The sequence below is a fragment of the Culex quinquefasciatus genome, chromosome 1 (assembly GCF_015732765.1).
Source record: "Culex quinquefasciatus strain JHB chromosome 1, VPISU_Cqui_1.0_pri_paternal, whole genome shotgun sequence".
Classification (NCBI taxonomy): Eukaryota; Metazoa; Arthropoda; class Insecta; order Diptera; family Culicidae; genus Culex; species Culex quinquefasciatus.
In genome coordinates this window covers 29,399,233-29,424,518 of record NC_051861.1, presented here as the reverse complement: position 1 = coordinate 29,424,518, position 25,286 = coordinate 29,399,233, and the positions used below count along the sequence as shown (strand labels likewise).

Genomic DNA, 25,286 nt, shown 5'->3' with positions numbered 1-25,286 from the left:
AAGCTTGTAGATCTACTACCGTAACTCCAGATCATACCCGATAAGCTTCAGTGAGTAATGTAGAACACTTTCATGTTATGTTGGGATGTCCAAGGACACCCTGGAGTTAAGGCCTGTAGATCTACCGCCGTAGCAGGCAAGTGGTCGCTGGGTTTTCGGTTTATATCCTGATAGCTCATAGAGTGTGGATGTCTTGGCTCATCCAAGAACTCCCTAGAGTTATGATCTGTGGGTCAATGGTGTGATAAGGACTCCCTGGAATGGACATGGGGTTACGTGTTGAGAACAAGGGCGTCCTATGTCCTATGTCCTTACACCATCTAGTATGCTAGTGGGTGTACAGATGACGGAGTAAAAGTTGATCGATTTGTTCACATCGCGCTCACATATGTTCCAGGACCAAGTTTCCCGCGAATTGTTAAATCTGTCGTAGAGGGTTAATAGATTCTAATTCCCACATTAATATAAAAGTGGCTTATATGGTGCCCACTTAAACTAGTATAATGTATTACTACGCAATATAAATGTTGCATACACGAAATGTTGCGCGGCACAATGTTTTAAAATCACGTAACGGGCATTAAGGGAAACCGCACCTGCCGTTCCACGTGTCATCTAGATGGAATGAGTTGAGAAAATATAAAAAAATGCAGTAATTGCACCACATTCAATCGACAGCGGGCATTATTTGTGACGAAAAATTTATTATCCATTCGTGTGGCGCATATTAATGTCCTGACTTTTACAATAAAGCACAATTCACGCATACAGTTTTAGGACAAAAACAGATTTATTTTGTTCGCTTTGCTTAGACGAAGGCGTTTGCACAACAAATACAGACGACGACACGGCGGTGTTTAGTAGGTATTTAGGGACATATAGTACGAACTGGTTTCATTCATTCAGAGATTCAAGGCATCTGCTGGAAAGGGGGGGAATTCCCTACCCCAACCAGTTTGGCGCGATCAACGATCAACTTTGAGATTTTGTGCTTCGAGTATTCCGCTTCAATACACTTAACGAGGTTAGCCTGTTAGTAGCTTCTTACAGATATAGATCTAGACAAATTAAATTGACAAAGTTGTGGTAGAACATTGAAATGTCTGTGTTTGCTCTGCGTTGCATGTGTGTTGTCCCTTAGGCGTTACCGATGAGTGCCAACAGTGCCCGTTTGTAATCACCCGAAGTTTCGCCCTGTAACGAGAGAATCAACAGATTAGTCATACTGGTAAATCGATGGCCGTCGTCAACACTGACCTTGACCACGCTTAATAGCGATTTATTGTACATTTGCTCAAACTCGTCCTTGATATTCTGGAGATCGACCTCGGAGCGGCCGATGATGATTCGAATGAGGGTCATGTCGTCCGTTCCCAAGCCGTCCATGGCCTTGTGAAGTCGCTTGGCGAAGAAGTGAGGCGTCATTTGAACGCACTCGACGATTGCGCTAAGTGCGTCGTACAGTTCTCCGCTCAGTTCGGCCTTCAGCGCCTGCTCGATCGTACGTCCGGTCAGGCTTTTGTACTCTTCAAACACCAGTTCCAGCTGATCGTAGCTGGCGTGGGCTAGAATTTTGTAGAACACGGCCTCGTCCGTGCCGAGTTTGCCCTCGCCAGCGTTGTACAGTTGGTTGGCCTGTTCAACGGCTAGATCGGGATCGACGGTTCCTTGGGGATCGCGCGACCCCACGATGATCATCGTAAGCAATCGCCGGAAGCTTCCGGAGGTTTCGCTGCACAGATGCTCGGCCAACGGGCGGTTGTACATCTCCTCGTAGCAATCGACCACCGTCTTGACGTCTTCGTTGCACAAAGAACAGAGGATCTCGACCAGGGTTCCCTCGTTGGTGCCGATACCGTCCATGGCCTTGTGCAGCTGCTTGCACAGATATTTGTGCGGAGGCATCATCAGCCCGATAATGACGTCCTCGAACTTGCCGCCCAGCTCGGACTTGAGATCTTCGATAAGGTCCTGTGAAGTGGAGCATTGAGTTTAATTTTCGTTTCAAGAACAAATAAGATATGAACACTTCCTGCAAATTAGCGTGGGATGGTGAGCAAACGGATCCAATTATCGTAATAGATATTGGCGAGTCTGCGCGTAATTGGTAATTAGGGTTGAACATTTAATTAGATATTCTTCTATGCTCTAGAAATCTTCTAAAAATCCAAAATGTTTCATTGAGAATTATTTTCAAAAAAGCTGTCTCCAAGAGCAACAGATCTTAACAAATCTATTTTTAAACCGCATCATCTCAAACCAACTTGAGCATCCCAAATGTAACACAAAACATAACACGCCATCCCACTCCTCACTCCCATCGCAAAACTTACCCGTCCCAGCTCGCGGGTGAAGGCCTCCGATATCTCCTGCCGTTGCTGGTTGCTCCGGGCGCACAGGATGTCGATGATGGCCTGCTCGTCGGTTCCGAAACCCTTCATGGCCTTCCGCAGGGCAGCGGCATCGGCCGAGGCGTCAAATTCCTCCGCTGGGACCACGGTCGGACGGGGCTGGCGGATTTCATCAGAATTTCAACCAAATTTCATTCATAAATACTGAATGTTACTCACCGTGTAATACCAGGACATTTTTGGCGGTTGGTTAATAAAACTGGTTTTATCAGTAAAATTTAAATAAAGTTTCGGGAAAAATTGTTTGCGGACACGAGGGACCTGCGACGATCGTGAACTTGTCTGTCGACGGTTTTACACAAGACTGTGTGAACTGCGCTGATGTGTTGGAATCGAAGTTGGCGTGGTGGTATTTTAGTAACGTGAATGTATCTGTATGGTCGTGCAACAAAGAAAAATGTTGCGTTGCATGTACTGCTGCGGTACAAGATTGTTGCATCTTGCTACATTTAAGTTGTATTTAAAAAAATATCTAAAATAAATATTATTTCAGTTGGTGTGCTTTCGTGACCTCGTGCACTCAATTTTCCTTTTCCTCTCAATTTCCATTTTTCGAACATTTGAGTTTTAAACATTTAGAAATTAATGAAATAATCGTAAAAACTTTCGAAATTGATTTTTTCTAAATTTGATTTGATTGATTGATTGTTTATTCGGTAGGGAAAGCCACCAAAGCAGAAGCGCCTGAAACCTACATCATTTAAATACAATATACAATAAATTTTATTGTTTACAATTTTCTGTAAATATTCGGTCAAACATTAGCTTCCACCTGTGCAGGAGTTTGGTTGATCCTGGCAAGAGAATTTTAAAATGATATAAAAAAAGTGCATAAATTATGACGATAACGGCAAAAATTTAGAATAAAGATAGTTGTTTCGTAAAACTAACTTTTTAAACTGAGTTTTAAAAGGAAGCAAAAGTAAAAAAAATGAGGAGATTGGAAAATAAAATAGTCAACAATTTAACAAGAAAATCGAAGGATTTAAGGATGTGATCAATAACAGTGGGTTCATTAAAAAAAGAGAGCAATTTGTCCTAAAAGAATTCGTAAAAAATGTTTATTTTTCTAATTAGTAACTAGTTGTCCGTGCTAGTTGTGAATTTAAGGAACAAAGATTATAACCCCATAGCATCGTAGCTCGTGTGGCACGTCAATGAAACCAAACAAAAATTTGGTTCATAAGACCTTTTAAAAAACTCACATATAAATTCCTTTGCAAAGATTTTTCAAAGTTTTCAAAGTGTCGACCAAATCTCAACTTGAAAAATTCCAATCTACACTCTACACCAGGCCTGCCCAATCTTTTTTTGCTCTTTTTTACATTTTTGATCATTTAAATGACATATGCCCATTTTCATGATTTCATTGTTGATTTTCAGATAACCAATAAATGTGAAAACTTTGCCAAAAAGGTCAGGCAGGCCTACTCTACACAAAGGACCTATATTATATGCTCTCTATTCTACACCATCGACCCACGCAAAAAGAAAAACAATTCAGTGCCTTTTCGATGCAAGTGCTGAAGTTGAACATTTCAGCACTCAAAAGAGTGCTATAATGAATTTGTCAGCATTGAAACTTTTAGTTTTGAAAGTAGGCCATTTGACAGGTACTCGAATCCTTCACATTTAAAGAGAGGACCAAGAGCGTTATCTGGCCTACTTAGATTTTGAGTGTACATTTTCACCTACTAACAAAACAAATTTGAAGATATTTGATTGCATCATTGCCGAGATATAGCAATTTCAAGTTAGCAGTTTCAAAAAAACGGGTGCCATGATATCTCAACACTGTCTTGACTAAATCGCAAGGGGAAAACCACTCTCATCAAAGAGCCCTGGGCACCATCGGGCACGTTCTCGGGCACCTTCGGGCACCTTCAGGCACCTTCAGGAACATGCTCGGCACCTTTCATTCTGACTTTGACAGTTAGAAAATCCAATTCAAAATATCAAAGTAATCAGGATTCTGTCCCTAACATTTTTAGTTGTCAGAAGAACTGTTTCTGGTTGCAAGTGCATTTTGTTAAATTGATTTGTGAGCTAAAAATTTGCCGTGAAATCTTTTTGTTGCTGATCTTTTTATTTTTATAACGTAAGGAAAGTAATTTTTAAATCATAAATAACGAACCTATTATTCTTCTGTAGATGTTGGAAAAAAAACTCGATATTTTGATTGAAGCACAATTTCAAGATAATAAATACGGCATGCAAGAGCTTAATTTTGAAATTTGAAAATATTTTAAAATGTATTTAAATTCTTCAGGAATAAAAGCAATGTTATATGCTTCTGGTGTACTTTTATGTGAAACAGAAAAACAGAATAACGTTTATGGTCTAGAAATTAGTTTTGTCACTGTGAATCGTTTCACTATTTAGCATTTGGGCACATTGAATTCAAAGTTTGAACGACGACGTTTAAACATGGATAACGTCGAATGGTTACGCTGTCCGCTTTGTAAGCGCATGATCATGGATTCGATTCCCATCTGCTCCAGCCTTCCTTCGGATGGGAAGTAAAACCTCGGTCCCGGCCTTAGTTGTTGTCAGGCCGTTAAGTCATCCCAGGTGTAGGATTCGTCTCGTCGTTGATTTGTGTACATTAAATGGCTATGTATGTGATTGTTGTTGAAATAGACCTCAATATTATTGAAATGCCTAATAAAAAGATTTTTAATTTTCCCTAAAATTTTATTGAATTTTTATTGATAATGTTCATTTCGTCGAAACATACAATAAGCAAGGTTAACTATTCAGCCACATGGAACAGCTCTTGAACCAGCTAGGGACATCGCCGTGATTTTTGGAAACAGGGGAAGCTGGGTAGGACCAGTTTGGTGTACGGTGTAGGACCAGGTTCAGTGTTCGGTGATGACCACTTTTGACTACAACGCTGGACCGAGACGATTGCCACAGCTTTTCGTGCTGACGGCTGTCGATCACCGAGGATCGAGCCACTGAAACGACATTAGGGGGAGCGGTTCTCTATCCCGAACCTCTCTGGGAGAATCACACGACCCGTTTTAGCAGGACGCGCCCAGCTCGAAGGCCACACACGCATCACCCATTCACTCAGTTTGGATTGGATTATAAAATCAATGGATGCATTCCGTTTGTGTTTGATTTTATAATTATTTTTTTCAATCGTTTATCCCTAAAAGAGAAAAGTATTTGAACAAATTACATTCTATTGTTTGATTAAACACATCTTGCCAACAATCAAAACTCTGCAACAATAGATTTCATACAGCAGAATAAAAAAAAACTTGATAATCAAATCTTTGGAAAACCGAAAGCTAAACGCTGACAGGATTGTAAAAACAATATAAACAAATATTGTAACACGGTTGCTATGTACCGTCCTGTTTTCTTTCTTGGTATCTGGCTCACTCAGGCACCATCGGGCACGTTGGGGCACCTTTAGGGCACAGCCTACTCGGGGGCAATGAGCAGAGTGGTTTTCCCCTTGCTAAATCGGCTCAAAATGTTGGTGAAGACTCGTTTAACCGATTCCGTGTGCATGACGAAGCCCGAATTTCAAAAAAAAAAATATAAAAGAGATAAAAATATGTTTATGTTTTTCATAAAAAAAACGTTAGTTTTTGATTTTTGTATGTTTTAAGAAGGCAAATTTAAAAAATTGGGATTCGTCATGCACACGGGATACATCTTGAGAGTCTTGACCTCAAATTTCAGCCAATTTGGTCCATCCCATGTCGAGATATCTTGGCACCCGTAAATCAACTATGGGTTTAGAGAAAAACGCCAATAAAGTCTGACAGCCCGCTTTGCACATGGCAAAAAGTTTAAGCTTAGAGTTTTTTTTTTGAAAGGGTCCTAAAATCAAAAACGTCTAGAAATCGTCTCTTACTCAGTTTAATACTTTATAGGACCTTTAAAAAAACTCTAGACTAACATTGAGTTAAGAAATAGCCACTGAATCTGCTTTGTAATTGCGGCTCCGATACTCTCCATGGGTCATGGGAATAAATACTTTTTTTTACAAAGAAAGAAGAATATGTAGAAGGTAAAAAAAGTATATTTTATAAAACAAAAATAAAAATTTTGGAGTCCCAAAGATACAGACAATTCAAATTGAAATGGCAAACAAATTATTAGATAACAATACAATGTACTTCGTCTGATAGCATAAAAACATCAATCAAACCAATCGCTCAAATCTTCACCTTGTCCAAAAATCAATAACGTAATAGGTTTCGCCCTGCTTAACAGATAAGAGCTGATAAGAACTGTCTGCGAACTAATTGCGTCTATCCTCAAAGTCGCGTGACTCGAGTCACGACGTTGTTTGGAGTCCTCCAACAGAGCAACTCTAGTCACGCGACTAGAGAATACGCCCCCAGCTGAAACAAACATAAACAAGAAATGTTGGTAAACTTCTTTTCGAGGTATTAAATACGTGTAAATAGGACAGTAATTGATTCGACACAGCTAATCGATGCCTCTGTGCTCAGCACTGAAGTAATAGAAAGAGTTGGGAAAAGTTAGTTTCGGATATTAATAAATGAGACAGTTACGACATTACAACGATAATTATATTTAGTGGAAATTTGCTCAGTACATAAAAGTTTCATTCAAAGCGTTCGTTGGAGTTGAACATAACTATTTCGTTTAAGCATTTGTAAGTGCTTTAAATTGCCTATTATCAAAAACACTAGAAATTTGGTAACGATTTAAAAGTTCACAGTGCTCGCTAAACATTAAAAAAAAAGAACTTTGCTTGTCCTTGGCACTTATTCCTGCTGCTTACGGTCATAACATTAACAATACTTCCTTACGTTTGTAAAACATGTAGCATTTATAAAAGATGTGCGTTCATCTTTGTAAGTGGTTTCTGAGGTTGTAGAGATTCCATCGTCGCCGGAGGAGTGTGTAACTCAGGCAGCGCCAATCAACGCACAAAGTGCCTTCTTGTAGTCGCCCGAAGTTTCGCTCTGTAAAGATCAACAACAATGTTCGGTTAATACCCCGGAATTAGGGTGTAAATTGCCAGCCTACCTTTACGGCGCTCGTCAGCGTCTTGTTGTACATCTGCTCGTACTCGTCCTTGATGTTCTGCAGGTCAATCTCCGAGCGTGACACGATGATCCGAATCAGGGTGGTGTCGTCCGTCCCCAGACCGTCCATCGCTTCGAACAGCCGTTTGGCGAAAAAGTGCGGTGCCATCTGGACGCACTCGACGATCGCACTGTACGCCTCGTACAGATCTCCGCTGATCTCGGCCTTCAGTGCCTGCTCGATGGTGCGTCCCGTGAGCTTCTTGTACTCCTCGAACACGTACTCCAGCTGGTCGAAGCTGCAGTGGGCCAGGATCTTGTTGAACACGGCCTCGTCCGTGCCCCACTTGCCTTCGCCGGCGTCGTACAACTGTTTGGCCTGAGTGATGGCCAGGTCCGGGTTCAGCGTACCGGGTGCTTCGCGTGTCCCCGTGATGATTAGCGTGAGCAACCGACGGAAGTCGCCGGACGTTTCGGTGCACACGTGCTCCGCCAACGGTCGGTTGTACATCTCTTCGTAAACCCGCGAAATGTGGTGCATCTGCTCGTTATTCTGCGAGCACAGTATCTCAATCAGGGCCCGCTCGTTCGTACCGATTCCGTCCATGGCCTTGTGCAGCTGTTTGCACAAATAGTTGACCGGTGGCAGCATCAGCCCCAAAATCACGTCCTCAAACTTTCCGCCCAACTCCGACTTGAGATCCTTGAGCAGGTCGCGGCCCAGTTCGCGGGTGAACGTCTCCGAGATGACCTGCCGCTGCCAGTTGGACCGCGCGCACAGGATGTCGATGATGGCTTGTTCGTCCGTGCCGAAGCCCTTCATGGCTTTGCGCAGGGCGGCCGCGTCCGCCGACGGGTTGAAGGTTTCCGCCGGGAGCACCGTTGGCTTGGGCTGGAAATGGAAATTTGTAATTTATGACCTATTTCAAGAACAGATAGAGGGGCCTAAAATATTGAACTATATCCACTCCATATCTTTGTTGCTCGGACGGCACGTCACCGAATAAACAAATTCAAATTAAAATTAGATTGATTGTGATTTGCTTGACGAAACGTGACTTAAATAATTATCATTTTTCTTATCAAATATCAAATTTCTACAATCTTCGAGAAAATGGTACGTTATTTGTGGATAGCACCCAAACTCCAAGATTACAAAATGTTTATTAAAAAAACACACATTTTGAAAGGTTTTTTGACAAGGCAAAAACTTTTTTGTTCGCTAATTCAAACGTCAAAACCAGTTGTCGAACTGATGTTTACATTCAACCTCATTGTTCTATGATTTCCGAGCACGTGGTTTTAAGGTTTGGACAGCTGTCAATCGTTTTAATTAGCGAATTCTGAATCGCTAATTCAAATGCAGTTCATTCGAACTAGCGAATCCGCTCGGTAGGTTGAAATTGATCCAAAATCGGCATTGTTTACAAATGGCTCTTGCATCCTTTTGAAAACTAATCCAAGAAATGTACCGTTTTGTTAACAATCACTGCATCGTGCATTTGTTTCTGATCATTCACAATCGTGAAAAGGATGCACTATGTAGGGGAACAGCATCTAACTCCATCGTACTTTTAATGTTGCCATATCAGCACATTGACGTTCAATTCCAGCTCATAAATAGCGCTTTCAACTGCATTCGAATGATAAATAGTTCAAGCGGCAAGAAAGTTTTTACCAATAGTTTTACAAAATAAGTTGTTTAAATACAAAAAAAACACACACACAGAAAAAAATCATGGTTTTATTACATCTGGGAAGGGGTACATGTTTTTTCAGAAAAAATGTGTAATTTTACCTCTGAAAATGGTAATTTTACCACTTATCTGTTGTAATTTTGCTTTTTCCGTCTAAATTGAGGTAAAATTACATCATAAAAGAAGTAATATTCAACCTTCCAAAACTACACCTTCCAAATTTACACAATTTTTTAACTGTGCAGCATATTTGATGGAGTGACGGACGAGTGCAGAACCTGCCAAACATACGAAAATGTCCCCTACTTGGTGTTATCGAGGTTTTTAAGCGAAGATGGCGTTCCAATGGTGAACGCCCGAAATGTCAAAATCACGCAGTGGTACCAACATTACGGAAAAAGTGTGCCATGGCATGACAGCCACATTTTTTTTCTAATGTTGGTGCTACTGCGCGATTTTGACATTTCGGGCGTTCACCATTCGAACGCCATCTTCGCTTAAAAACCTGGATACAGTTCGAATTGGTTTAAAGCTGGGTGCTGAATAGTGGTTCACAAAACGGCCTCAATTTCAAACTGTCAAAGTGGAACCAATTTACTGTTCGCCAAAAGTAGAGAGTATTGTTATCGATACTTAAAAATTGTTTTATTTTTGCAAGATTGAAAAATGTGTGGCTTTAGAAGACATGGCGTTGAAGTCAAGAAATCTAAAGAAAGTTAAAAGCTAGTCATTTTTTTAAATAATGAATGGAAGATTTATATGGAGTCGATGCGGTTGTATCCATCCAGAAGCTGTCTAAAGTTATTGTTTGATTCCGTTTGAAAAGCTACTGGTTTAGTGAAAATTTTCTCTCTTTGTTGGATCAGCTTCGCGAGAATTAGCAATTTTTTTTTGCTGGACCAGAAAGAGCTGCAGGATTTCAAAATCAGCCAGGGAATTTATCTGCGACATCACAGAATGACACTCTCGCCGCAGATCTTCGTCATCCATAAAAAAGAAAAACCTCTTCTAATCGATCACACACACAATTTCTTAGGAAAAAATGCCTAAAACTAGACAAAATAAAACACATACTACTGATTATTAAACAGCTCATTCACCAGTAAGAAAAAAGTCATGCTTGTGCTTGAACAGTCCCCTACTTTGTAGATGTAAACAAAGTGGGATCATTCGAAAATCACGTTACGCATTCTCTCTATTCATCACCCAGGTTTGAAGTCACTCAAGTGGTTAGGCCTACTGCGTTATGTTAATCGCAGTGATGATTCGTGAATTGAGTTTATTTTGAGCATGATTTCTTTTTTTACTTTACTGACACTTTACATTAAATTAAAACTCAATTCGTATCACAATTACCACAATTGTAGCAACAGGCAATGTAGGACGTGTAAAAAGTGAGTGTGAGTGTGGTCACGCGTCATTATTACTAGTCTGCTGCTAACTTGCTAAACAACGCGTTTCACGTGGCCTTAGTTTACCCGTGGATTCAATGTGAGCCGCGAGAACAAGTCACACCTTTTGGATACTCCTCGCTGGGTTGTAAACGAAGGTCGTTTTCGTGCACATACATAAAATTTAGTAGAAATATGTTCATAGCATAATTTGAAATTTTATTGTTTCATTTGAAATAGTAGTGTTGAAAATGCTTGCACTATGAATTCATAATAAATGTTGTTCTATGTTTCAATAAGTCTTTTTTTCCTACTCATCTATTTTTTTAATGTGCGAACGAAATGCGATGCATCGAATAACAGCGAGTGATGCTAAAATAAATGTTTACCTTGTGGTTTGTTCTCAGATAGGCGATGAACGATAAGTTCAAGGGAACTGGATTTTTTTAGCATTTTTTAAAACATCACAATCTAAAGCATTTTATTTAAATAAATTTCGTTATCTGCACGGCTCAAGCAACATTTGCTGTTGCAAGTAAACTTGGTTCACGAATGCGTTGTGCTGCCAGTATGGTTAAGCCAATACTTAACTGCACACAACCTTGTTAAACATGGCGGTCACGCAAATCGGCAATAAGGTCGTGATAGGGATAGTAATCCAACATGTTGACACTTACTGTAATTATTGGCCAAACAGTCGATATTTCCGCATGATACTGAATGCATTCGATTGTATCTCTGCGAAACACAATTCCTCGAATGGATTTTCCATCTTGAATCATTGCACAAGATAAAAATAGCCCCCGTCAAAGATAGAATTTCCCAGAAACAATCTGTTGTTTGATACTTACTGTGTAGTACCACGACATTTTTCGAAGAGTTTTATCGGTGACTAATTTATTGCGAATTTGTTCCTTTTTGTGGTTTCGTTACGGTTTTTATTTATCTCAGACAATCCAGATAACTCAGATTTGCTCTGCTCGTCTAGACAATGAGTCACTATTGTATTTCACTAACCAATAAAAAAAATAGGTTGAATGCTGTGAGCTCAATTTTGTTTGCGAACTTTCCTTTTTGCTGTACCAAACACGACTGTTCTCGTTGCCGTTGGTCGGGTATTTACAAGTGGCTGCAATGCAATGTAACGGTGAGAGGCGAAACATACTATCATACAAGTCGTTAAGTATATTCTCGAACGCTCTGTATATACGCTTTGCCGGCATAAATACACTCAAACGTAACTTGGGATACATTTCAAAAAGTATTAAAAGTGATACTAGTCTGACGAATTGCATGGCAAAATTACAAAATTTCTTTAAAACCCTGAAAGTAATTTTTCATAAACTTCAAAAAATGTTTTTTTAAGTATGGCAAAAGTACCTAAATGTGCAGAAATCTTTTTGAAAAACTTCAAAAGGATTAATATCTGGAGTTTTTTTTTTTTTTTTTGAAACGGTCCAATAAACCAAATTTTCAGTTTTTGCTTTTTGAGTGTTTTTGAATACCCCTGATTCAAGGCGGTTTCCAAAACACCCAAAAAGCAAAAACTAGAAATTTGGTTTATTGGACCTTTAAAATAAAAACTCCAGATATGTTGCTGCGTGAAGGTAACTCAACCAGCCACATTAGCCCACGTCAATGAATGCACACTGTCGTAGCAGCAAACTGGTTTACGCGTAATCCGAGGCGTAATCCTAAAATCACAAAAAAAGACGTCACAAGTCTCTTAAAGTGATGCGGGTTGAGCTTGTAAACTTTAAAGTTGAGACGCGCGCTAGTGGTTTTTTTTTCATGACGATAGCATATGGATTAGTCATTGCGTTGATTTGCAAGATCAGTATAACAATTACTCATTTATTTAGCTTTTCTGATTTGAAGCATCTATAAATTGTGAAAATGGGGAAAATATATATAATCAATATAAAAAAAACATGATTTATAACAAAATCTGGACACTGTTCTGTAAACTATAAAGTAAACAATTCACGATTTGACGCTTTTAACAATTCATAACGTTATTTTGTTAAAGGTGTTAAAGTGTTTGCTTACGGAACCATCCACAAATCACGTGGACACTTTTTTGAAATTCTCTCATCCACCCCCTCTCCCAAAATTTTGAACTTCGGGTATGTTGAATTTGTAATCAAATTTGACGATCTGACGCTTTTAACATGACGATTTCTTACAAAAACCACCCTTTTGCCGTAGTCTAATACCTGCTTGAGAATCATTTTAGTTTGCCGAAGGTTGTTGAAACCTAATCTGCCGTTCTACGCATAATTTTCGAAAAGTTTCAACTGAGAAACACGCGATTAAAATCTTTTGATTGATTTATATTTTCGGAAGGTAAGTATACATCAAACTAAAACATGATAAAAAGTCAGTAGCGTAAAAAAAAATCTGACGAAACATTTTGAATTCTTTTACTGAAATGTTGAAACCGTGGCTTGTAAATTAAATTGTAGTTCTATTTTTTTTGTCCTGACTTGTGGTCTCAAAAACCAAAATTCGTACGACACCTCAAATACAATGTCTGGAGTTTTTTTTGAAAAGGTCCAATAAACCAAATTTTCTGTTTTTGCTTTTTGGGTGTTTTTGAAACCGCCTCTATAGTCTGCGATCAGCAGAGAAACGAGTCAGACGTGCGTCCCTCACAAACCAAAAAAGTGCTAAAAAGTGCAAAATAGTGCAAAAAATGCCTCACGGCAAGAAAAAGAGGCGGTCCTCACCAGCAGGATCGGTAGATTTGAAGAAGCTAAAGAATGCCGAAGCGCTACCTGCAAAGCCAGGCAGTTTGAGCAAGGACGCTCAAAATTCGTCTGGAAACCAGTTCGATACTCTCCCTGTGGACGTGAGCGAGAAGGAAGAATTTGAATGACGGGAAAAGTTGCCACCCATTTTTGTGAAAACATCGTCATCGGATTCGGTGCGAAAGTGGCTGACCGGATTTATCAAACCTTGTGCTTTACGAGCTTCCATTTGCTTGTGTGCTAATGGACTCAAAATTCTGCTACCTACCAGAAAGGATTACAACTACGTTCGGGATTTCCTGAACAACACAAAGATCGAATACTACAGCCATGACGATCCAGGTAAACGCCCCATGAAACAGGTCCTCCGTGGCCTGTACGACATGGATGTGAGTGTGTTGAAAGAAGAGCTCAAAACTCTTAAGTTGAACGTGATCGAAGTCTTCAAGATGACGAGACACAACAAAGACATCAAGTATCGTGATCAACTGTACCTGGTTCATCTCGAGAAAGGATCGACAACGCCGTCTGAGCTGAAGGCAGTTCGGGCAATATTCAACATCATCGTGACTTGGGAACGTTATCGTCCACTGCACCTTGACGTGACGCAATGTTCGAACTGCTTGCAGTTTGGACATGGTGGAAGGAACTGTTTCATCAAGAGTCGTTGTGCAACCTGCGGAGGTGAGCACAAAACTCAAGCTTGCAACACAATCAACGAGAACATCGAAGCCAAATGCTTCAATTGCGGTGGCGACCATTCGACCAAGAATCGAAGCTGCCCAAAACGAGCTGAGTTTGTGAAAATTCGGCAGCAAGCGACGACGAGGCACCAACCAAATCGTCGCAAAACACCACCAACTTTCACGGACGTGGATTTTCCTGCTTTGGCGTCACCTGGAGCGGGATCTGTTCGAGTGGTTCCAAATCTGCAGCGATTGCCGTTGAATCAGCGGCAAAGAGTTGTAGAGAATACAACACCTACTGGCTTCAATCAGCAACCGAGGGAAAGCCAACCAGCATTAACGGATGAAGGCAGCTGTGACCTGTTTTCACCACAAGCACTTCTGAACATTTTCATCGAGATGACAACAACACTGCGAGGGTGCAAAACTCGCCAGGAACAAGTAAGAACGCTTGGAGGATTTATCTTAAAATACAGTTCGTAGTTTACTCGTTCCAATGATTTTGAATATTTCAATGAATTTGCTTTTTTAGTTTTAAGTAAGGATTAGTTGTTAAAGTGATTTTTTTCTTTTTTCTTTTTTACCCAAATGTATTCGATTCAATGCAAAAATGTAAAACAATTTGAAGTAAATAAATGAATGTGAACAGTTAATAAGAAAACGAAAAATATAACAAAGATGAAAAGCACTTAGAATGTAAATGAAATGTAATTATTATAAGAAAAATCAATAAAGACATATTTAATTTCAAAAAAAAAAAATTAAATGTATTCTAAACAGTTTTCGATCGATTGTACTTTCCATAACAATTTCCATTCTATTTTTAGCCAATTTTGTTGACCTCATTTTTTTGGAAAATTTGGAAAATTTTGAAAGGGGAGAAACAAAACTTCAAATAAAATATACATTGGTTTTACATTGTTCAATAAATGTATAACTTTATGTGATAAGATCAGTGCAAAGTATAATCATAATTAAAAATTTTTTGGGTTCTATCCCATTCCCCAGTATGACCCATCTTCTAGAATAAGTCTGGAATTTTTATTTTTATTTTTTTGAAAGGTCCAATAAACCAAATTTCTAGTTTTTGCTTTTTAAGCGGTGTATGCACTTCGGAAGGAATCGTTCAAGAAAAATTTCAAATGGGCAGCGGCGGCATCGAAAGCAAGCCAGAGAGGGTGAAGAAAAGTCCCAAGAAATCGCTCCCTCTCCTTTGTTCTGCTGTTCGTAAAGCCATTTCTTGACCCCTTTCCTTCCGATCAGCGTACTAGCCTTTAGGTATTAAAAAACCCAAAATTCAAAAACTGAAAATTTGGTTTATTGAACCTTTAAAAAAAACTCCAGAAGTATGCAGGATATCGTAATGAACTCTCAAATTACAAACTACAAAATATTGATTGTAATTGTAATTTTATTGAAACGATATCCTGTTAGTTTTTACATTGTATATCAGGGCAAGGTAATTTGTTTTCTTTTTTGCTTTTCGGGTGTTTTTGAATACCCCTTACTCAAGGCCGTTTTAAAAAACAACAAAAAAAGCCAAAATGATTTTTTTACAACCACCCTAGCAGCCATCCCACTCGACAACGCTCTCTTTTATGTTTTATTTTTATGTTGCATAATGCTCCCTCTCCCGTTTTCTACGCACACACACTCTCTCTCTATTTTCGTGCCGCCTCTCTCTAGTCCTACTACGATTCCCCACGAGTGACTGCGAGAGAAATAAATTTGGAAAGTGGTGTTATGTGAGGGCACGTTCTGTCAAATCATTCCGGTCCGGTCACCACATTCTGCCTGTTTCGAGAAGATTTTTTCGGTGTTTTATCGCTACATTTTGCACAATCGCGTAAAGGTGCACTGAGTTTATCAAGAAAGAAGGTGCTGATAATTCAGTGTTGCATTTATTTATTCTGTGAAGAACTTCGTGCCGGTCAAAGATGTTGAAGAATTTGCTCACGTCGAAAGCTAGTGCGCTGATGGCACTGGGTAAGTGGCCTCTGTTGATTATCCCAGCACTTAACTTTACCTAACCCTGTCGGGTGGGGGATTTTATTGGACAGGTACACAATCTCGCTACTTCAGCATGCAATCCGTCAAGTATTCCAAGCCCCGGACCGCCATCGTGATGCTGAACATGGGCGGCCCCCAAAACACGGACCAGGTGCACGACTATCTGCTCCGGATTATGACCGATCGGGATATGATTCAGCTGCCGGTTCAGAGGTAATTTCAATTCATATTTCAAGAATTCATTCAAATCTTGAAACCTTTTTTTTAGCAAACTCGGACCGTGGATCGCCAAGCGACGCACGCCAGAAGTTCAGAAGAAGTACGCCGAGATCGGTGGCGGGTCCCCGATCTTCAAGTGGACCAACCTGCAAGGCGAGTTGCTCTGCAAACAGCTTGACAAAGTGTCCCCCGAGACTGCACCCCACAAGCACTACGTTGCCTTCCGCTATGTGACACCCCTCACCGAGGACACCCTCATGCAGGTCGAGGCGGACCAGCCGGAACGGGTCGTCCTGTTCTCGCAGTACCCACAGTACAGTTGTGCCACCTCCGGGTCCAGCTTCAACGCCATCTCCACGCACTACAAGACCAACACCAACGGCCTGTCCAACGCCAAGTGGAGCATTATCGACCGCTGGGGAACGCATCCGCTGCTCGCGCGGACCTTCGCCGACAACATCCGCAAGGAGCTGGAGAAATTCCCCGCCGAGAAGCGCAAGGACGTGATCATCCTCTTCTCCGCCCATTCCCTGCCGCTGCGAGCGGTCAACCGGGGCGATGCGTACCCCTCGGAGGTCGGTGCCACCGTCCAGAACGTGATGGGCGAGCTCAACTACTGCAACCCGTACTGCCTGGTGTGGCAGTCCAAGGTCGGTCCGCTGCCCTGGCTCGAACCGTTCACCGAGAACGCCATCAAGGGCTACGTCAAACAAGGTAAGAAGAACTTTATCCTGGTGCCGATTGCGTTTGTCAACGAGCACATTGAAACGCTGCACGAGCTGGACATTGAGTACTGCCAGGAGTTGGCGCACGAGGTGGGTGCGGAGAAGATTGGGCGGGCGGCCGCCCCGAATGACCACCCGCTGTTTATCGAGGCGATGACGGATGTGGTGAGCAGTCACCTGAAGAATGGGAACAGGGTTAATCCGAAGTTTTTGCTGCGTTGTCCGTCGTGCATTAACGAAAAGTGCGGCACCAGTAAGCAGTGGTACAAGGAAATGTGCAATTAAGGGGCTGTGAGAAAAAGGGAATTAAGTGCGGTTTAATAAAGATATCAGGTTAATTTGAACTCAATTGTCATCATTTTAAACGAGTTTCTTCGAAAGCCGCAAGCTGGTGTTGAAAAAATCTGAGTTCAGATAAATAATTATCGCTTACTTTTTCAAAAGGTCCTATCACTAGTTATTTTGAAAAAGAAAACTAGATTTTTTTGATTTAAAAGTTCAGTCAAACCATTTGTGTGAACATTCAGTCCATCCTGCTCACACCCGATGTAAAAAAAATCATCAAAATAAGTGAGCAGAATAAGCTGAATGATTACATTTCGTCCCAAGGTCGTTTATCTAAAAAAAATCCAAATTGATTGTCTTTATGAAAACATACTCCTACTCATTTTGACGTTATAAGAAATTTAAAATTGCAACAAAAAAAGAAGAGAAAGGTTTCAAAATTTATTCAAGAAATTAATTTCTACAAAAAAAACCTTATTTCCTCAAAAAATTCTACGTCATTTGTTGATGGGTCTTTTCTGAAAGTTTTCTCAAAATATACATAAAAAAGACTAATTATTGACCAAAAGTCAAAATCGGCCAATTATTCATATAACGTCAGCGAACTGCCCATGTACGCATAAATGTCCCACATGCATGCTCATTAAATACTGAATTTTGAATTTATGGTAGCAAACTCGATCCAAAAGAACATTCCATGATCAAAACAGTTTGTCTGTATTTTTCTTTTTTGTTTTCTAAAACAAGGGATTAGTCTTCTAAAACAGTCGATTGCGTGCAGCGGAGCCTCGCGGTTGCTCGTCAGGTCCGATCGTATTTTTCGGCGCCCTTTTTTCTTGCTAGTCATAAAATCCTTGATAAAATTGGTTCTTCCTTTATCATCGTTGATCGGACGGCATGACGCCGGTTCAATTCGTCTAAGGAAGCGTTCTTTTATTACGTAACGGAAAATAGGGGGGTAGGGGTGTCGGCGTCTTTTAAGAAATATTACGGAAATTGGGGGAGGGGGGTGTGATTAAAAATTATGTTACGTAACGCAAAATTTCCATATAAGCACTCATAAAAAATTTAAAAAGACCCAGTGTTACGCGTTACATGGTGGGTAGGGGGGATCGCTCATCTGTTACGATTTGTTACGAATGGGGGTCAAAAATCCAAAATTTTGCGTGACGTAATAAAAGAATGCTCCCTAAGTTATTGTGTTCATTTCATTACATACGTTTACCCGGTTTCCTAAAGGAGCTATTAGACTATGGCAAACAAACACACAAACTCTCAATTAAGTTTTACAGCGTGACGTCACGAGCACACACGCACACACATTTTTACTGAGACACACGTGCAGAAAACGTAAACAGTGCAGCCAAGCTGTCAAATTTCTAACCTAAAAATCGAGTCGGCGTAAAACCTAATGCTGTGCTTGACAGTTTGCCAAAGCCAAATGTATGAAGGCTGACGTTTCTGCAAACAAATGCAGGCAAACAATAGTTTATTGTAACGAACAGTTTTAGTATAACCCAGTTGTTTTTAAGAAGAGTGAAGCGTCTTTTATTTAGTATTTTTGACACTAGTGTGCCCAGATACTCAAGTAAGGTTGGGCAACAATATGAGCGTTTTGAAAATTTCGTCGTTTATGGACATTCCCATCTGCTGCAACCTTCCATCGGATGAGGAAGTAAAATGTCGGTCCCGGCCTTGGTTGTTAGGCCGTTAAGTCATTCCAGGTGTAGGAGTCGTCTCCATGCCATAAGTACAAACAACACACCAAACCCAGCCTAGGTTTATATTTCCAATAAAGTGTCCTCGTGGTTTTTGGATGGTCCCTATTCGAAGTGATTTTTTTCCGAGGCCTTCGGATAATGGTAAAAATATAAGAATAAAATTTAATAACACAAGATTTCATCAACTACAATAAAATGCAAATAGACCCTTTCCGTACAATCATCATCGTCGCGTCACTACACGGAGAATCAGCATTACACTTTTTGCAGTTCGATTTTACACCACCGACTAGTTTCAACCCTCGAACTGAAAAAAGTGTAAAAGGCGAACTGCAAAAAGTGTAAAAGTTACATCTTTTCCAGTTCAGGGTTCCGAACTGCAAAAAGTGTAACTTTTGGACTTAGAAAAATTTTGAAGAATTTGCGGAATCATTTCACCCGCTGTCAAATCGGGACTTAGTGAAATTTGGATGCTGGTAGCAAGAGGTGTTGCAGGTAAGTTCTGCTCGGATTTGTGAACAGCTGCCGGAAAAGGCAAGATTCCGGTTCTCTCAAACTGGATAACCAACAATACCAGGCCAGCGAATAATGTTGTGGCCGAATTCGGTTGAATTCTTGGTTCTCCAGTCTGGGGGAAGCGAAATTCTACCTTCTGGTAGGAAACGGCTAAAATCTGACGGCTGCGGTTGGAAAAGGCAAGACTCCGGTTCCTTCAGACGGGGAAACCAAGAATCACGGAGAGGTGAATATATTTGTGGCTGGATTCTATTGATTTTTTGGCTCTTCGGTCTGGGGGAGGCAAATTTTGACCTTCCGGCCGGAATTCAAGGAAATTTACCGGATATCCAAAAATAACGGGCGGGTAGTTAATTTTATGGTAGGATTCGATTGATTTTATGGTTCATGGGTCTGGGGGAACCAAATTTGCCTTAATATCGACCGGAAGGCAGAAGTTTGCTTTCCCCAGACCGAAGACCCAAGAAATCAGTTGAATCCGGCCACACAATTATCTACCTCTCCGTGATTCTTGGTTTTCCAGTCTGGGGGAACCGGAATCTTGCTTTAACCACGAATCACGGGAGGTGAATAATTTTGTGGCCGGATTCAACTGACTTCTTGGTTTTTCGGTCTGGGAGAAGAGAAATTGTACCACTCGGGGGGGAAGTGCAATGTTACCTTCTGTCCGGATTTTTGTCAAATCTGACGGCCACGACTATTGTTGAAAAATTGAAAGTTTTCTACAGCTAAAAATACTTTTCACAGATTAGATACGCACGCGAACCAACAGCGAATAGAACGTGTTCCCGGATTTCGCCTACCGGAAGTATCCGTGCGCCCAGACCTGGAGAAGAAAACATTTGAGAATCGAGGACAAGCAACTTGGAAAGTCCGGAGAGGAGGATCAAAACCAGCTCCCGGAAAGCCGCTCGCGGCATTAGATCTGGCTCCGTAAGCCGCTGCTGATCCGACAATCGTGCCAGCTCGGTAAGTCCCCTTCGTGTTCCCCGACAAAGACGTCAGAGCCGAAGCCGCAGTCACAGCGGTTCGGCCCGTTCGTGCAGTGCATCGGAGCAGTCTAGGTCCAGATCCGTATCGGCCGCAACCAGGGCAACCGGCGCGGCACTAGTCGTTTCTTGGTTTGTCCCTCCGATCACCTGAACATTCCACAGTCCCCGGGGAAACCCAAGTCCGACTGCGGTGCGGCCTCGTCTTGAGGCAGGGTTGTTACGGACGGCGCGGATCGCGCGGATGGCGCGTTTCGCGCGGATTGCGCGGATTTGCTGACTAATTTTGCTCAGACGCGGATTTCGCGCGGATGGCAATTTTGATAAATAAATAGATAAATAGATAGAATTACTTTCAAGTTAATAAGAAAAATATTATCAAGAATAACGAGAATTTGTTTTTTTTTTCCATTGAGTGCAATTTCAATTTCTTATTAATAGATTTTTTTCTGAAAATGTTTGTTTGTATTTTCTTAATACGAACCGTCGAAAATTAAGATGAAGATTATGTAGCGATTATTTTTTAAATTTATGGTTAAGAATTTCTTAAATAAAATTATTACTACACTTAACTCATTTATTAATATATCCTGCTCTGAATATGTAATTTCTTTTGAGTTTAGAGTAATGTTTTTTAACCTTATTTATTTTTAATTTTATAGTGGATATATTTAATTTGCCTTTGAATTTTATATGGGATTTACCCGTAGAACTATTTTTCTAAATTTAAACATTCTTGGCGAAAAATAAAAAGATCATAACATTCAAAAATTAATGCGCCGTCATTCAAAATGGGATTTCAAATTTCAAAAATTTGAAACTTTTTTTATATTTTAATAGTATTTTTAACTAAATTTTTTAAAATTTTAGAATTTCTAAAATCGTAATTTAAAAAATCCGAAATTTCTAAATTCAAAATTTCAAAAATCTGGAATTCAAAACTCCAAAAAACTAAACAGTCAAAATTTCAAAATTTAAAAAAAATTAAAAAAAAAACAAAATTAAAAATAAAATAAAAATTTGAACACTAAAAAATATAAAATATAAAACAATTTTGCAAAAAAAAAACGGAAATCTCAAAAATCTCAAATAATATTGAAATTCTTAAATTCTTAAATTTTTTAATTCTTAAGTTCTTAAATTCTTAAATTCTTAAATTCTTAAATTCTTAAATTCTTAAATTCTTAAATTCTTAAATTCTTAAATTCTTAAATTCTTAAAATTTAAATCTTAAATTCTTAAATTTAAATTCTTAAATTCTTAAATTCTTAAATTTAAATTCTTAAATTCTTAAATTCTTAAATTCTTAAATTCTTAAATTTAAATTTTAAATTCTTAAATTTAAATTTAAATTTTAAATTCTTAAATTCTTAAATTCTTAAATTCTTAAATTCTTAAATTCTTAAATTCTTAAATTCTTAAATTTTTCTTAAATTTAAATTCTTAAATTTTAAATTCTTAAATCTTAAATTCTTAAATTTAAATTCTTAAATTTAAATTTAAATTCTTAAATTTAAATTCTTAAATTTTAAATTCTTAAATTCTTAAATTCTTAAATTTTAAATTCTTAAATTATTAAATTTAAATTCTTAAATTCTTAAATTTTAAATTCTTAAATTCTTAAATTCTTAAATTCTTAAATTCTTAAATTCTTAAATTCTTAAATTCTTAAATTCTTAAATTCTTAAATTCTTAAATTCTTAAATTCTTAAATTCTTAAATTCTTAAATTCTTAAATTCTTAAATTCTTAAATTCTTTAATTCTTAAATTCTTGAGTTCTGAAATTCATAAATTCACAAATTCTTACATTCATAAATTTTTAAATTCCTGATTTTGAATTCAATTTTTGATAAAAATAGTGTTTTTGAATGTTAGAATTTCGGGTTTTTCGTAAATTTATTTTTTCGAATATCTAAACATTCTTGGCGAAAAATAAAAAGATCATAACATTCAAAAATTAATGCGCCGTCATTCAAAATGGGATTTCAAATTTCAAAAATTTTAAGCTTTTTTTATATTTTAATAGTATTTTTAACTAAATTTTTTAAAATTTTAGAATTTCTAAAATCGTAATTAAAAAAATCCGAAATTTCTAAATTCAAAATTTCAAAAATCTGGAATTCAAAACTCCAAAAAACTAAACAAAATTCAAAAAAAAAAAACAAACAACAACAAAACAAAATTCAAAAAAAAAACAAAATTAAAAAAAAAAAATTTTGAACACTAAAAAATATAAAATATATAACAATTTTGCAAACAAAAAAAAACGGAAATCTCAAAAATCTCAAATAATATTGAAATTCTTAAATTCTTAAATTTTTAAATTCTTAAGTTCTTAAATTCTTAAATTCTTAAATTCTTTAATACTTTAATTCTTTAATTCTTTAATTCTTTAATTCTTTAATTCTTTAATTCTTTAGTTCTTTAATTCTTTAATTCTTTAATTCTTTAATTCTTTAATTCTCTAATACTTTAATTCTTTAATTCTTTAATTCTTTAATTCTTTAATTCTTTAATTCTTTAATTCTTTAATTCTTTAATTCTTTAATTCTTTAATTCTTTAATTATTTAATTCTTTAGTTCTTTAATTCTTTAATTCTTTAATACTTTAATACTTTAATACTTTAATTCTCTAATTCTTTAATTCTTTAATTCTTTAATTCTTTAATTCTTTAATTCTTTAATTCTTTAATGCTTTAATTCTTTAATTCTTTAATTCTTTAATTCTTTAATTCTTTCATTCTTTAATTCTTTAATTCTTTAATTCTTTAATTCTTTTATCAACTTTTACACCCAGGGAATGCCCGAGAAGCTGCTGGTGGATCTGGACGGCATCTACTACAACAAGGGCAACCTTTCTGCGGCGTAAGTCGCTTCACTCTGGTCAAGCTTCAATAATTCATATCCATTTTAAAACAAAGCCAACGTGACCGCTTAGGTCGGCGACGCGGTGCTCTTTTGCATCGAGCACGCCGACGCGGCCGAGGAGATTTGCGAGTGGTTCGCCGAGTCGCTGTCGAACAACGAAAACCATGCTCAAGCGGAAGATCGCCCGCATCTACCTGATCTCGGACACTGCACAGCTGCAGTGGCAAGGTATCGAACGTGAGCTTCTTCCGGAAGGCGTAAGAATGTTTAAATTTTGAAAACAGCAGATTTTTCATCACATTTTAATCCTACAGCGTGGAGAAGAATCTGCTGGGCATCTTCAAGAATCTCTTCGCCTACCACATGCAGTTGGACAGCCGTCTCAAAGCCGAGGGCTTCAAGTCGCGCGTGATGAACGTGTTCAAAGCGTGGGAGGAGTGGGCTACCCGAAGGACTTTTTGCTTAGGCTGCAGCACACCTTCCTGGGAATTGCGATTGTGAGTAGATTTACTTATTGGTTTGACAATTTCAAAAATACAATCTCTCAACAGGTCGAAAAGCAACCGGAGAAAGTGCCCGCCTGCTGAAGGGAATTGCCGATACAGATTCCAGCACGCCAGTGCTCAAGCACGACATCTACAACGACGGGATGCTGCTAAACACCACGGAGGACATTGACGGCGTTCCGATGCAGAGCTCGGAGGAGTAGCTCAAAACTGGCGGTTCGTTCCAAGTGGGAAACGGCAGGTGCGCGTCGACTGGAACTTCGGCGAAGAAATCGCTCACTACCGGCGATCCTCGCCGTCCGAGTACGTACCACGAACAAGTCGTCCCGCCGGCCCAGTTCCCCCTCTACTCCAGCAGAAGCCGCAGCAAGCGCGAAGCGTCCCTTTCATCGCTCCAAACCAGCAGCAAGTCCACCCATCGGTGAGGACTCTCAGAATGGACAGATTTCGGGCGAAGGTCGTGCAGGTTTATCAACCAATTTCTGGTAAGTTCTTTCTCACTAGTAAATATTTGATTTCACTGATAAAATGTTTCCCTCCCTTCCAGATGGCACCCGCCGGGTTGTTCTCTCCTGAAGGTCAACGCGAAAGTTGAGCCACGTCTCCAAAAAATCATCGACTTTGTGCACCAGCAACGAGCGATCGATCCGGGTTGAAAGCCATCTGTTCGCGGTCAATTCATTCCGGAAGCTGGTTGCAAGTAGAAACAAGACAGAGTTCCGAGTGATTGAGCTGAAACTCCGTGACATCCGCCAGGACCGGTAAATCCGGATGATGGCAATTGCCAAAAGAGAGTTACGTAGGTTACTCCAAGAAGCGAACAAGCTAGGACCGGTGGGCGGAATATTTAACTTGGAACGGCCTCGAAGTGCTCCACTCAGTGATTTTCTGATATTAGGTCAGAAACTTTAATTATATAAAGCATTGTAAAATTAGTTTTTTCATTATTTATTGTATGGAATTTAGAAAAAAATAAAGACATTGTTTAATCTAATAGTTAAATTGAAATTTAATTTCTCTTAATAGGAATCCCAAAGAAAATCCAAAAACGCCCAAATGTAGGCAATATGCAATTTTCACCCGGTGAAACATTTCAATTTCGATTTTACACGAAATCCAGTTCGACCCCTGTTACACGAAAGTATGTAATCGTACCTGAACTGAATTTCGTGTAATCGAACTCGATTTCGTGTAATGCCGATCCTCCGTGTACCTAACGACAATAGAGATCTCCACGGTTTCTCTCACGCACACCACGATTCTGTGTTAGTATTTGTATTTAAAGTATTGTTTTGGTTTTGATCGATTGTGATTGGCTGAATTCCAAGCAGCTGATTTTGTTTACACTATTTTTACGCAGACATAGGCAAATCGAGTAGACCAATCGTCTGTAAAAACCAGCTGTTTACCACGTGCTCGTAGTATAACAAAGGACACAGCTGATTTTGACAGACGAATTAATCTACTCGATTTGCCTATGTCTGTGTGTA

At 39.0% G+C, this 25,286-nt stretch overlaps 4 protein-coding genes across 7 annotated transcripts; 2 read left to right on the top strand and 2 right to left on the bottom strand.

Moving 5' to 3' along the window:
* Positions 1-684: 684 nt before the first annotated feature.
* Positions 685-2,711, bottom strand: LOC6040679 (annexin B10). Its single transcript, XM_001849981.2, has 4 exons — positions 2,571-2,711; positions 2,334-2,510; positions 1,258-1,971; positions 685-1,194 (listed from the first exon to the last, which is right to left on the bottom strand). Exons 1-4 carry the CDS (start codon positions 2,586-2,588, stop codon positions 1,138-1,140), a joined length of 966 nt encoding a protein of 321 aa, XP_001850033.2. The 5' UTR covers positions 2,589-2,711; the 3' UTR covers positions 685-1,137.
* Positions 2,712-6,948: 4,237 nt separating this feature from the next.
* On the bottom strand, positions 6,949-11,623 carry LOC6040678 (annexin B10). The gene is made up of 3 exons (XM_001849982.2): positions 11,372-11,623; positions 7,434-8,324; positions 6,949-7,369 (listed from the first exon to the last, which is right to left on the bottom strand). The coding sequence occupies exons 1-3, from the start codon at positions 11,387-11,389 to the stop codon at positions 7,313-7,315; spliced, it is 966 nt and encodes a 321-aa protein (XP_001850034.1). The 5' UTR covers positions 11,390-11,623; the 3' UTR covers positions 6,949-7,312.
* Positions 11,624-15,696: 4,073 nt separating this feature from the next.
* On the top strand, positions 15,697-17,254 carry LOC6040674 (ferrochelatase, mitochondrial). Its single transcript, XM_001849983.2, has 3 exons — positions 15,697-15,942; positions 16,017-16,179; positions 16,235-17,254. Exons 1-3 carry the CDS (start codon positions 15,894-15,896, stop codon positions 17,193-17,195), a joined length of 1,173 nt encoding a protein of 390 aa, XP_001850035.2. The 5' UTR covers positions 15,697-15,893; the 3' UTR covers positions 17,196-17,254.
* A 1,908-nt stretch (positions 17,255-19,162) lies between these two features.
* Positions 19,163-24,712, top strand: LOC6039508. Of its 4 annotated transcripts, none has more exons than XR_005276848.1 (6): positions 19,163-19,411; positions 20,180-20,401; positions 23,220-23,287; positions 23,344-23,787; positions 23,842-24,281; positions 24,344-24,712. XR_005276848.1 is itself a non-coding variant. In XM_038249860.1 (5 exons), the coding sequence occupies exons 3-5, from the start codon at positions 23,455-23,457 to the stop codon at positions 23,875-23,877; spliced, it is 312 nt and encodes a 103-aa protein (XP_038105788.1). In that variant the 5' UTR covers positions 19,163-19,411; positions 20,180-20,401; positions 23,220-23,454; the 3' UTR covers positions 23,878-24,324. The 4 variants fall into 4 exon arrangements, 1 of the variants encoding a protein (XP_038105788.1); XR_005276846.1 differs by having other exon boundaries at positions 23,220-23,547; positions 23,605-23,787; XR_005276847.1 differs by lacking the exon at positions 20,180-20,401 and having other exon boundaries at positions 23,220-23,547; positions 23,605-23,787.
* Positions 24,713-25,286: the final 574 nt, after the last annotated feature.